The 14,758-nt window shown below is 37.3% G+C and overlaps 1 protein-coding gene across 1 annotated transcript in view; it reads right to left on the bottom strand.

Annotated features, from left to right (window-relative positions):
• Positions 1-14,758, bottom strand: part of CACNA1C (calcium voltage-gated channel subunit alpha1 C) — a gene marked incomplete at both ends in the record, with an annotated part of 522,454 nt that overhangs the window by 444,995 nt on the left and 62,701 nt on the right. The window contains 2 exons of the mRNA XM_083366796.1: positions 5,846-5,951; positions 10,568-10,904. Coding sequence (XP_083222922.1) covers positions 5,846-5,951; positions 10,568-10,904 — 443 coding nt within the window. The remainder of the gene's footprint in view (positions 1-5,845; positions 5,952-10,567; positions 10,905-14,758) is intronic.

The raw sequence follows: 14,758 nt of genomic DNA, 5'->3' as shown, positions 1-14,758 counted from the left end.
TTACGGGAGCTCTGGAACCTTGTTTTTCTCTACTTTTGCTCCAAAACCAGAGTCAGACCACATACAGAACATTGCAACTCCATCGTGGAAACCAAAAAAAATTATCCCCAGAATGGTTGGACCTGCATATATGAGGCCAGTGTTTTTCACACACATAGTTTTATTTCTGAATTTATATCTAGTGCTACAGAGTAATGTGTTTTAATTTAGTATTAGCATGATGTGTGAAACCAGCCACTTAGTTAACAAACCATGGTTTTAAAAAGCAGGGCTTAGCACATACCAGCTTTATAGATTCTTAATGTGTTTAAAATAAAAATCTATTTTTTTAAAAAGCAAGGTATCTACTTCTACTCACACACAGCCCTCATTGAAAACTATAATGCACAAAACAACTAACAGTTGATAGCACAGAAATAACAGCTATAATGACTGTCCTCTCTTCCTTAATTTGTCATCTGTCTGTCTTCTGTAAAATGGATGCTGCAGCAAAAATTGCAACGTAATTGAAACAGAGATGGAAGACTGAATACTTTAAAGGAACAAGTGTTATATCAGTACTTGTCCTAGATCCATACGAAATCAGACTATAAAGATTATATAACAAAATAATAATTTCTTGGGGGTACATAAAATGGTATGGTCACTGCTAAGCTTGTAAGCCGCCCTGAGTCTTCGGAGAAGGTCGGGATATAAATGTAATAATAATAATAATAATAATAATAATAATAATAATAATAATAATAATAATAATAATAATAGTAATAATAATAATAATAATAATAATAATAATAATAATAATAATAATAATAATGGAAAAAAAGAAAGCTTCTTATCACTTCATAATTAAGTTACTGATTTTCTCAAAAAGCTTAGCTTTTTCCAACTAGTGGCCCTAGACTCACAAAATTCCAAAATTGCACTGTTGTTAGTGGGGGGAATAACAGAATAATGAGTTTATGGTAAAATACCTTGTTCCCCACCCTTTCAATGTATAGCAATCGCATATAATTTGTACTAAAATTATTTATCTGGAACGGCCCCTGAATTACAGTAAAGGTTTTGAATGATTTTCCCTGTTGTTGTAATAATGAAAGCCCCTCCAAATTAAGCCATTCAAAAGGGGGGGTGAGTTACATACTGTATAGGCCACAGGTCTGCAACCCGCGGCTCCGGAGCCGCATGCGGCTCTTTCAGCCGTCTCCTGCGGCTCCCAGTCCTCTGCCATGTGCAGTCCAAAAAAAAAAAAAAAAGTGGGACTAAAAAATTTCAACCAATCAATTCAAATATGCAGGGTAGGTGCATATCTCGCCTTGGCTCCACTCTTCAGTCAAACCCTGTTCTGCACATGCACGCATGTATGCGCATGTGCACACATTTTTTGCGGCTCCCAGTTTTTCCTTTTGTGAGGGAACTGGTTCCGAGTGGCTCTTTCACTGTTTCAGGTTGCTGACCCCTGGTATAGGCAAAGCATTCCACTGAGCACATCTCCTTTTTAAGCAAAGTTTCCTTGACCTTTTCTACTTTAACTACTCCCTCCTTTTTTCTAAAAGGTAAAGGTAAAGGTTCCCCCGCACATGCATGCTAGTCGTTTCTGACTCTAGGGGCCGGTGCTCATCTCCGTTTCAAAGCCGAAGAGCCAGCACTTGTCCGAGGACATCTCCGTGATCATGTGGCCGGCATCACTGGATGCCAAAGGCGCACGGAACACTGTTACCTTCCCACCGTAGTGGTCCCTATTTTTCTACTTGCATTTTTACATGCTTTCGAACTGCTAGGTTGGCAGAAGCTGGGACGAGTAACAGGCGCTCACTCTGTTACGCGGCACTCGGGATTCGACCCGCCAAACTGCCGACCTTCTGATCGACAGGCTCAGCGTCCTAACCCACTGAGCCACCGCATCCCTTAGCCTCCTCTTTTCTGCTCCCACTTAATTGCTAACCTTGCTCTTCCCTAGTGCAGGTATGTCCAATTCTCCCCCCAATACAAAAGCCATCTGCAAATGAAATTCTATCGCTCTCCAAATTTTAACCAAAGCAGCATGCCCAAAAATCATCGCAGCCCTCTAAACTGTATACCAGATTCCTACTTTTCTGTACAGTTCAGAGATAAAAATTGCATAGGGTAGCTTTTCAATTTGCATCAAAAGTTTCTCCAAAAAAATTATCCATTCTTCTGATTGCAGAATTGGTTTAGGTGAACATCTTCACCAATTTTGAAACATCCCATCAGGACACAAGCCAGAAATATTTCTTGAAGTCCTTTCATTAAGGACAGATTAAGGATAGGTCATGTTTTTCTAATGAAGCCACAAGTTCACAATCCAATATAAAATGCCAACTGTACTTACAGTCACTCGCCACTGGTTGAGGGAAGCACCCATAAACATAACTCAATGACTGAGTGTATGATTCTGCAGACACAGGATTCAATCTCTGAATTTCCAAGTACAGTACAACGGGAAAAATTCTTGGATACGCTTTAGAGATGCTTTCTCTCACTGTGTGAGAGAACCTCATGTATATTCTTATCAGTGCGTATAAAATATTTTGTTCACTATGGAATCCTATTAGAGATCTCACTTACTGACCACCTCAGTTAGCAACCACAAAGTTATGACATGACTGAAGAAGTAATTTTTACCGCCCACACGTTGCATTTACAATCTGTCTGGCATCGGCATACAAACGTGATTGACCTTTGGGCACTTTGTAAACAGGAGGGATTTATGATGCCCCACTTAACAAACCAAATGAATCACTTAACGACTGCAGTGGGAGAGACATCACATGTCTGTCACAGGCATGTGATGTTTCACTTAGCAACGGTAGCACTTAGCAATGGAGTTGTCAGTCCCAATTGTGATCACTAAACAAGCACTACCTTTATTCTCTTCTATTTATTCTATCTTATTACCCATACTTAAGATCATCACCCAACATAACTAAGGAAGTAATCAAACCAATTGATGTCATATTACGCATCCTTTGGACCCAGTTGTGATGAAAGCTGAACAGATTGTGCCAGTAAAATAGGCTGTCATCTAAGGAGCTCTGCTCAGGTGAATATAAATTTACTGTGTGTCAAGAAAGAAAAACTTCTTCTTGTTTGTTCCTGTCTAACTGTACATTTTCACAAGAGGGAGATCCTCTTTCTTTTCTCCACTGAATTGCAAGTCAATCTTTAGACACTACTAGATTCAAGGAAGCCCTCTCCCCACATGCATAAATCTACAATCTGGCATAGAGCCACAATATTTCACCCTGTGGTTGTTGTAGAAGTGCCATATTTAGCAACCTCAGAAGGTAATTTTCTTCAGGGAAATGGCTCTTCTTTCCCATTGTATTTGATTTCCACCTCTAAAGAACACAGTATTATTTTTGAAGCAGCTTTTTCTGTCTTAGCCATACCTGCTGTCTCGCTCAGTGCTTTTCAAAGACAAATAAAATACTTGACATTCAACGAATGGGAACATAGTAGAAAGTAACAGCAGTTTCCCTCCTCTCTAGCAGGGGAATGGATGATAGCCATCTGAGAGCAACTGTAATATACTTCACCTGAATGCCATAGAATTTGATAGGTACAGAGCATAGACCAAAAGAATAACCTATGGAGACTTTACAACCACACAGAAACATCAGACTTGGGGGGGGGGAAGGAATCAGCCTCTGAAAAATATAAGGTGCCCATGTCAAATACCTTCCTGCATCTTTTATTTAAATTAATGCATATTTTATTTTAATTAATTAATTTGTAAAATTTGCTTGTTCTTGATATATGTTAAGTTGGTATATTTTTCCCCCTCCCTTTCTCTGCTGGTTTATCCCATGTGGTTGAACAGACTTTGGGAACAGTTAGGGATGTGATTTATCTAGCACCTCTCTATGGTGTCTTATTTTGTTTCTTCATTTAAAACAATATTTCTGGGTTGTCAGAATTGTCTGTCAGCCAGCAAAGCTTCTCAATGTGACCTTTTAATTTAAAACAATTTAAAAAATTTTTTTTAAAAAAAATCATGCACAACAGCATTAAGTAAAAGCAAAGGTAATTCTAAAACAGAAAGAACAATGAACACATTTTGTATCACAAAAATCCACAGGAAACCAGAATATTTTAAGATCTGCTTAAGAGTACACCAAGAAAAATGTCAATTTAACTTACTCAAGGATATAAATTTTACAATTAGGTGGTGAGGTTGTGGAAATGGCACCAGAGAGAAGACACATCCCATGTTTCTCTTAACCAAGTTTATCTTTCTTACTACCAAATAAATTGGGTTAATAGAAACCAAGAATGTCAGGCAACTTGGATGATTGCAGTTTAGAGCTACCACATCTAGGCTGATATGTTTGAGGCAGCCACTAAAAGGCAACAAAGAGTTAGTTTTGCTATATCTGTTGCCATCTACTTGCCATCTTGATTTCTGCAGCCTAGATATGATACATATAAATAAATGAAACATCTCCTAAACACATAATAAACATTTTCACATAATCATCATAACAATCACATTAATTATGTAGTTTTCTGTAATTTCCCACAATCAATTTAACAAATTGCTCATGATTAAGCCCACAATCACTGTCACGTTTTCAGTACTTTTAAGAAATTTATTAACTTATTTTTTCTATTTTTTTTAGATTGTACAATATACACTAGTAAGTTGCTGTTTTGTTTAGCAGATCCCATTTCCATAACACCCTGATCTGTATTTGTACATGAATATTTAACATTTGACTCACTCACAGAATTAAATCTGAACTGACATAATTATTCCCGTATTTTACCTTGCCTTTCTAATAGTCATCACAAAAACAGTTGGATATTACTGGAATCAAATCACAAATAAATTTGCTTCCTATGATAAGGAAATCCTTAACAGATATTTTAAAGATCTGTCGTTCTTCCTCCAACTTATCTCTCGAAAATATTGCTTTAAATACAGCCACAACTTTAAGTCTGTTATCTAAAATTCATTACCAAACTAGCTTTGGGGCCCTTTGTTTTTCCTTTTGCTCAGAAGGAATTGCAAGTAGTCCTCAACTTACCACCATTCATTTAGTGACCATTTGAAGTTACAACAGTGCCGGAAATTTTTTTACTTAGAACTGGTCCTTGTATTTATGACAATCACACTATCCCCACAGTTACATGTTCAAAATTCAGGTGTTTGGCAACCAACTGTTGTATTTATAACAGATGCAGCAGCCCAAGTTACCTGCTGCCCAGCTGGGGGGAAGCTGAATTTGCCTAATAACCACATGATTCGCTTAAAAATTATGGCAAAAAAGTTGTAAAATTGGGTGTGATTCACTTAACTGCCTTGCATAGCAATAAAATTCTGGTTCCCACTGCGGTCATAAGTTGAGGACTACTGCTACATACTTGAAAACTGAAATGCAAACGTATTTTCCTTCTTTTCTATAATAAGCATTGCACATACTGAAACGACGGCATTACCACTGCATTTGGAGAAAAATATTTCAAGCAAAAGAAGGGGGAAAAAATCAATAGCCATATATCAAATACACCATAAGTCCTATTGTCAAGCCAGAGTACATTTGAACTTAACACTGAGACTGTTTATTAGCTAAAATAAATAATCTTCCATTGCTTGAAGAAATATACAGAACATAGGCACTGTTCCAACAACACATATACAAAACACAAAAGTGAGGTTTAATCCAAATATCAAATAATCCCAAGACTCTACTGCCCAAAATCCATGCATACAACCATGACTACAATATGAGCACGGGGGATTTCAACCTTTTAAACACCTTTTTCTTGAGTTCCAAATAAGATCTTTTTTCTGCCAAAGCCATAAGCATAAACCAAGACTTACCAGATTGGAATTGGTGGCATTGGAATCGTCTTCTGGAAAGGGGATATAGATAGCTAAGGCCACACAATTGGCAAAAATAGTCAGTAAAATAATAATTTCAAATGGTCTGAGGAATGGAGTTAAGGAAGACAGTTGGTTTCTTAAGTTGTATAAGCTGATTACACTGGAAGGGAAAAAAAGTTAGAAAGAATTCTGTTTAAAGAAGACTTTTCTAATTCTTTGTTTTCTGAAAAGAAACACATGCCTTTAAAGTGCTTTTTCACCTTCCCAGCCAAATTTCTTCCTAATATGTCAAAAGCCCAATAGGTCAGTCGCGTGCCAGAGTACACATAGATTCCTTAAGCTTTTTTTTTGTCTTTATTTAAACTGAAATTTATATATTTCCATCTTTGCTCTGCTGCTTTGAACAAACCGCTTCCAACTAAGTATCTTATTCTGTAACTGCGTTTGCAATACAATTTCATAGTCAACTATTGTTTCAGAAAACCAACTTTTAAAACTCTGTTTCTGCCTTCTTTTGTCTTCTTTGGGTTTCTCTGTGTCTTGTTTCTGTCAAGTTTGGAAAATTCTTTTTCTAAAGAAAGGAGGAATATGCAAAGAAGCTCTAGGGACTTTAAAGGATATAAAGATTTAAAAAACAAGTAAACCTCATAAGTGATTACTTATCTACTCAGGCAAGGTTACTTTAAAGAGTAGTTTTAACCTGTAAAAATATGAGTTTAGTTACACTGCATGTCCTGTATTCTGGAATTAAGTAACAGTTTGTGATCTTATTCCATGTAATAGACTTGTTCTACCTTGTTTTTCCCTTTTGGCTGAATTTGTATGCATGATGTTAGGGAAAAGTAATATATAGCAATGTGTCCCTGAGATATTTTACTTTGACCCATTTGCTTTTCTGCTAGTTCATAACAGAATATCTGCATTTACGTAAAAGAAAAACCCTAGCTCTATCAAAATTTGATTTTGGTTTCCCTTCTCCAAATCTATATTATATTTTTCTGTAGTTTTCCTGTATAGTAGAGATGGATAAAACCAAAGTATCTGGCACTGCAAAAGTTCAAGTATAACTTTCTTCCCTATAGCATTGTGTTTTACATTTTAAGGTCAAATGCACGAATATAAATTGTAGTATGGCAGTTTCTGGGAACACAACTGTATAAAGACAACATCGTGTGGAAAACAATATATCAGAGCAGGAACCTACACCGATCTGAAAATGACAAATAGATTAGATTGATGCAGAGATTCAAAACAAGGATGATTTGGTCAATTCTCCGAACTGAATTGATTTCTGAATCTAATTACATGGTTCTGCATCAATTCAAACAAGTTGAATGTTTTTCTAAATGCACAGAACAATTCAGTTTTAAGCTGAGTGGATCTCAAACCATTTTCAAATTAATGGAAAGTGAGCCAAACTGGATCACTTTTCTGAATCAGACGGATGAATTCTTATAGAATGGAGCAGCATATATGCTCAAGTAATCAACTGACTTAATTACCATACAGCATGCAAAGTAAATAAACTTCTTTCATACGATTGTGCCATTTTTGATTTCTCTAATATAGTTAAAGATCAGATTGAAATATGGAACTATGGAAAAGGACATTCTGAACTAGAGAAAGCAATCAATTAACATTTGGTTCCAGAGATGCATTTTGCCCCAGTTCTTTTTTAGATAGCTAATGCCCTCTTCATAATTTTATATTGACCTGCATAATGACTTAAGCATTCAAAAATCTCTGTTCAACTATTTCCCTCTTTATTAAAATAGCTTTTAAATTTCTCATACGAACACATTTGGAAGGGTTTAAATAGGTTTCTTTTTTAGTAAAAGGAAACGTAAATTGATGAATGTCCAAGAAATAATTACTATACTGAGAAATTTTACTATGTCTTGATTTGAGAGAGACAGCATTTTTATATAAAGCTTGTTTTTATTGTTTCATAATAGTTTTAGATCTGTGACACTATTTCTGCATCTGTATGAAGATATTGGAGAAACTTATACTGGATTCTCAGAGGCATCTGGTTAATCAATGTAGGCAGAAGGCACAAGATTAAAGATTCATGAGTTCCATTATTTATATCCCAAATTAGTGGCAAAATACTGTTCAGAAATGCACAAGCCGAGCATGATGATAGAGGTACACCATGTTTCTTCCTCCAAGATCTGGTCATCAGAAACGCTGGGAGACTGTTCCTTTCCTAAGATGATGGCCATCTGAGCAGGATGCCTGTTGCCTTCCAGATGGGCTGGGATTACAATATCATGGTTAAGAGTCCTGAATGTTTTGCCCCAACAAATCTGGAAGGCAGGTCAGGGAAAGCTATATAATATTGTTACATACAGTGTACAATGTATGTATAATACAATTACACATACAGGTAGTCCTCGACTTATGACCACAATTGAGCCCAAAATTTATGTTGCTAAGTGAGACATTTGTTAAGTGAGTTTTGCCCCATTTAACAACCTTGCCAGTTATTAAGTGAATCACTGCAGTTGTTAGTAACACAGTTGTTAAGTGAATCTGGCTTCTCTCCACTGACTCTGCTTGTCAGAAGGTTGCAAAAGGGGATCACATGACTCCAGGACACTGCAGACGTCATAAATATGAGTCAGTGGACAAGTGTCTGAATTTTGATCACGTGACCCTGGGGATGCTGCGACAGTCGAAAGTGTGAAAAATGGTCATAAGCGACTTTTTTCAGTGCTGTTGTAACTTTGAATGGTCACTAAGTGAACTGTTGTAAGTCAAGGACTACCTCTATACATTGATTGTTGTACACCGCCTCGGGCCACTTCCAGTGAGATGGGCAGCTATATAAATTTCATTAATAAATAAATACATAGATTGCAATATAATCACCGAATGGATTTTATTTGCCAGCAATTAGTTCATAATGATTACAGGTAGTCCTTGATTTATAACTATTCATTTAGTGACTGCCTGAAGTTACAACAGTACTGATAAAGGTTACTTATGATCAGTCCTTGCACTTAGGACTGTTGTAGCCACCCCACAGTTACATGATCAAAATTCAGGTGCTTTGCAACCAGCAAGTATTTACGATTCTTGCAGCGTCTTGGGGTGACATGATTTTCACTTGCGACTTTCCCATCCAGCTTCCAAGCAAAATCAATGGAGAGAACTAGATTTGCTTAGTAATCATGGGATTCACTTAACTGCAGTGGTCTGCTTAACAAAGAGGGCAAAACAAGGTCGTAAAATTGGGCATAACTCACTTAGGAACTGGCTTGCTTAGCAACAGAAATTCTGATCCCAATTATGGTCATACGTCAGACTAGCCGGCAAAGCCATTCCTGAGATGCTGGGAGGATTTCAGCTATTTCTTTGTTGTGTTTTTCAAACAATATTACTCTGCAGAGACGGAGCTAACTGTATTATTCAACCATTTCCGGATCGCACCCCTGTACTCTTATTTTGCAACACATCCATCGGTTCAGCCAGCGCAAATCTCTTCCATTTATCAGGCCTTCACTTGTGTGAACTGCCTAGAGATGCATACTCACTCAAATGCCAGGCAAATAAACAAATATCAGCTTGTCCCCCTTAAGTTAGCCATCCATCACTAGATGCCAAATGTGGAGTTTCTTTGTCCAAAAAAGTAAGGTGTAAAATTAATCCAGAAGATCAAACAATTGTAGAGGAAAAAGAAAAAAAAAGGAGACGCTGGAGGATATCTTTAAACTTTGTTTGACAAGTCAATTTTTAAACTCCCCTAATACTGAAGGAAAATTGTTTTAAATACTCTATTTATCCCTCCTGCTTTGCTTAGAGGCATACCACTCATAAGAAATTTAATTTCAGGGCCACCTACATTCTTGTATTTAAATCAGAATCTGGTTTAATATTTTTTTTAAAAAAAATAGATCGATCTGGATCAGATCTTCTTTGGATCAACTAGGTACTTATAACAGACATTATTGCTCAGTTAGACATAATAGTCAAGAAGAGCAGATTGTGGAAGGATCACAGAAAATGTCTCTTTTGATAGCTAGCACCTGGTCATCTTTTGTTTCCTTACCCAATCAAGGCAGAAATAATATATTTGAAGATTAGTCTTAACTTTGGGGTAACCTATTGATTGTATGGGTGTGTTGGGTCAATTCAACTATTTAATAGATTTCTGCATCGAGGTTATTAGTTTATGTAGTATAGGCATTTTTATTAAATACAGATGGGAAAGTTTATAACTATTTATGCATCCATTGTGTAAGGGGAGAGAAATATATTAGATTTTTTTTAATGTCTCCTTCAGCATTTAGCTCGGGTGGATATTTTTAATGTTTAATGTTAGATGTATTTGATATTTGGGTTTGGGGTTTTTTTTGTACACTTGGTTTTTTTTATTTTTGTTGTTAGTGTTGGATGTTTGTTAGTCCATTTTTTTTCCTTTTTTTGTTTGTTTTGCATTTAAATTTTGGTGATAAAAGAATAAACATTTTTTTTAAAAAAGGACAGAAATAATACAGTACTTGAGTTTAAAATGGTCAAGGAAACACTCCTGTACCCTTCCACAGTTTTCATTCTTCTATAAATAGCCATCTCTTGGCCTCCATAAATCTGACTGAAACCATTCCCAGCCTATTCCATCTTATCTGCATCTCCTCCCCTTAACCTGCAGGTTTATTTGCAATTCCAATCAAACCTGACTGCAAACGGATGACTCGCTGGTTCCCACAGGTTTACACCAAAAAAGGATATTTCCATTCAACAATACTGATACATGCCCTCCGGATGGGATTTTTCAATGTTAAACACAGCAGTGCCCGGGGAGGACGTGTAGCGGTCGTGGTACCCTGTTTTTTCTGTTTTCCATACTGTTGCCGTTTCCTCTGTGTGGAACTAGCGGTGGATATGGTTGCATTGGCAGCAGTACCCATCAACTTCGCCTGCCTGGCAGCATCAATAGCAGCCTGCCAGGAGAGGGCTGCACCTGGAGTAGGGATATGCTCAGGTGCCAGGCCTGTTGCTGCATTGGCATTCATGTTTGCATGAGCCGGACGGGGACTCACATAGTTGGAACCTAGAAGTGAGAAAAAGAAGAGATTGAAGATAAAGCTGAGAAAGGAAGCATACCCTTTGGTTTAAGTCAGGGGGAAGCAACCTCGGCTCTTTTATGACTCATGGACTTCCAGAATTCCTGAGCCAGATGTGCTGGCTCAGGAATTCTGGGAATTGAAGTCCAAGAGTCATAAAAGAGCCAAGATTGCCTACCCCTAGTTTAGGTCTTTCCACAATTACGTCCAGCCCAAATCCAAGATTGGTACATGGCAATTCTTCCAAGCCGAGTTCTTTATTGTTTCACACCTGTAGTCAAAATCTTGCCAGACTGAAGACTTTAATATCTGCATCTACAATATACTCTGTGTACTATTTGGGAGGAGCTGTCTTTACCTTCTTTCTCTCACACAAAATATCTGGACTGGGTTGCCTCTTAAGCCACTGGAATGCAACTCTTCCGTCCTGGGGATCCACCTCCTCACATCATTCCCTCACAATTATGCCACAAGGATATAACAGTTGGGTTCTTTTATGACAACAAAAATAAGGATATGCAAATTAGAATATTTTTGCCCATATACAAAAGGCTAATTCCAGTATTGAATCACACTATATGACCAGGAAACAATGCAACTCAAGATGTGTACCATCAATATTAAAACAAGAGAACAGACACTTAAAAAGAACCACATACCAAATTCTTCAATTTTTAATTTATTGTTATTGTATTCTTAGCCAGATGAATCATGGGAGGGGGGGAAACTTAGGATTTTCTGCCTCAAATGACCTACTCACTTGCCCGAGTTTAGCAAAGTGTATAAATCTTAATTTGGGACAGATGTTCACCATTTTCTCATCCTCATGAGACAAAGCAACATGGCTTTGCTCAGTCCTGAGTCAACCACTATTCTCTGCATATTTTACGAGTTTTTATTCAGTTTGCAGCAATAGCTTTGAAGATTTGTAGCTCCAGAACTTAATTTGTCACCCTAAGTCTTTGGTAATAAAAATGTTAGTGTTCAAAATGTCTACTTGATAGTCTAGGAAAAACAGCCCAGATGTTGTAACAATCTGTCTGAATATTTATTTCTATGTTACACATTTAAAAATAAAATGTTGCCTGAAATGATGGTTATTCCTACTGAAATGACAATGGAAAGAAAAAAATTAAGCAGTAAACAAACTTTTGAAACTGGACAGTGAAAAGTTGACAGGAAATTTATTGCACTTTAATCACATAACTTGGCATGTCATTTTGGAGGGGGGGTTTCCACAGAGAATTGCCTTTCATAAAGATTCTGGGATTACACAAGGTAACTAAAAAGTAATCCAAATAATTTTTTCTGGAATACATTCCCCCCCCTCCACTTTCCCAGTTTAATTTACAAACTGATATTCTGGTGATGTTTAATTTTCTGGTGATAGTGAAGCTAAAGGAAGAATGTGTAAAGGAATTAAGTTATGTTTAGCTTAACGAAGAGAAGGCTAAGGGGAGACATGATAGCAGTCTTCCAATACTTGAAAGCCTGCCAAAAGTAAGAGGGCATCAATTTATTCTCCTTAACACCTGATGGTAGCTTGAAGCTTGTCAGAGAAAAATCCAACCTGTAAATAAAGAGGCATTTCCTGATAATAAGAACTATTAACCAGTCAAACAGCTTGCCTCCTGGAGTTGTGGGTACTCCATCACTGGATTCCTGCCTTGGCCAGAGGTCTGGAATATAAGACCTCCAAAGTCCTTCCAGCCCTATGACTCTATGATTTCCCATGCAAGTTATTAACCCAGATCTGAACATGCTTAGCTTTTTGAGATCAGCTAATCTTCCTCACCTGGTAACTGGAAAAGAATCAAAATAATTAATTTTCTTGTTCGGGAGGGTAAGCCAATAAACCAAGATTAAAGAAAAACAAGGCAGAATTATTATTAATTGTAACTCTAATTTGATTTATTATAGAGTACAGTACTCCAGTCAGAGTACAGAGAATTCATAAATAAATACATACGTAATTTTATGTCCAAATAAAACATTATTGATGTCTGTTTATTTCCAGTTTTTTTCTAAGTGCAATTCAAAATGTTGTTTTTCTCTCTCCCTCTCTCCCCCTCTCCCTCTCCCAAATCCTGTTCCTTAAACAATAACAGAGGGATAGAATCAAGATCACGTGAAGTGTTAATACCACTTTACAATGCCTTGGTAGGCCACACTTGGAATACTGCATCCAGTTTTGGTCACCACAATGTAAAAAAGATGTTGAGACTCTAGAAAGAGTACAGAGAAGAGCAAAAAAGATGATCAGGGGACTGGAGGCTAAAACATATAAGGAACGGTTTTTGGAATTCGGTATGTCTAGTTTAATGAAGAGAAGGATGAGGGGGGACATGATAGCAGTGTTCCAATATTTCAGGGCTGCCACAAAGAAGACGGAATCAAGCTATTCTCCAAAGCACCTGAAGGCAAGACAAGAAGCAATGGATGGAAACTAACCAAAGAGAGAAGCAACCTAGAACTAAGCATATATTTCCTGACAGTTAGAACAATTAACCAGTGGAACAAGCTGTCTCCAGAAGCTGTGAATGCTCCAACACTGGAAGTTTTTAAGAAGAGATTGGACAGCCATTTGTCTGAAATGGTATAGACTTTCCTGCCTGAGCAGGGGGTTGGACTAGATGACCTCCAAGGTCCCTTCCAACTTTATCATCATCATCATCATCATCATCATCATCATCTAGTCTAGTGGGACCCAGGAAGAGCACATATTCCATAGCAGTTCCTGCCCTTTCCCCACTGAGATCCAGTATGCCCCCATTTTCCTAGCCTTCTGACAGGATTTAAACAGCTGGATCATCCCATTAGCATTTGGATAGGTTGAGGTTGCAGCCCAGTGATTGTGACTGTTGATGGGTTAGGGAATGCCACTGAGGTTGTTGTTGTTGTTAGTTGCAAAGTCGTGTCTGACACATTGTGACCCCATGGACAACATTCCTCCAGGCCTTCCTGTCCTCTACCATTTTCTGGAGTCCATTTAAGCTCACCCCTACTGCTTCAGTGACTCCATCCAGCCACCTCATTCTCTGTCGTCCCCAACTGAGGTTGCTAGGATTTGTTTTTTGTACACTGATTTTATTTGCTGTCTTGGTATTACTATTGTTAAATTAACCATCTAGGATTGTTATACATAAGATGGGTGTCCATACAAGACTTTTAAATAAACTATATACTTTCTAACAAGAATATCTAAATTTCTACTATGAGCATGAACCTTATTTTATGGAAATCAACTACACAAACAATTTTTTGTCTGTAGATTTGAAGGTGGAAATGTACCAATATACTGATCAAAGCAACTTTAATAAACATACTGTTAGCCTTAATTGTCAAATATACAGGAAACCTTTATTCTTCAAATATGTAGTTTTAGCTTCTCTTCAGTACTTTTTACACTGTAATATCTAATATTTTGTGTTGGTTTAAATCTGGTAATATTTCAGATCTGTGTGAAAAATCTCACACATCTGCTTTGAAGTCAGTTGCAAAACTATCAAGCACTTCTTAGAACTGAGAAATGGCACACTTAATTTTTAAAGAGAGAAATGTCTAATTCAAGCTTACACAGGGACAACTTGAATTATGGTTCTATAATCAAGCAGAGTAAGAAGAATTTTCAGTATTTTTTCACATGCAGGTATCACTGCTTCTCTTTTTCATTGGCAGCAGGGAGAGGGTTGCTATAGAGAACTGGCTGGAGTGATGCCCTCAAGCCACTCTTGATTCTTGCAGCATTTGGGGATGTGGTTTGCCCTTGCCTCTTCTTTCCTAGAGCTGAGAGAGAGTGTGTGAATGGGCAAAAGTCCCCCATCAAGCCTCATGTCTTAAG

Source organism: Vipera ursinii (assembly GCF_947247035.1).
Source record: "Vipera ursinii genome assembly, chromosome: 6".
In the NCBI taxonomy this organism is placed as follows: domain Eukaryota; kingdom Metazoa; phylum Chordata; class Lepidosauria; order Squamata; family Viperidae; genus Vipera; species Vipera ursinii.
Note: the sequence above shows the minus strand (reverse complement) of the source record. Positions and strands in the feature narration are given on the sequence as shown.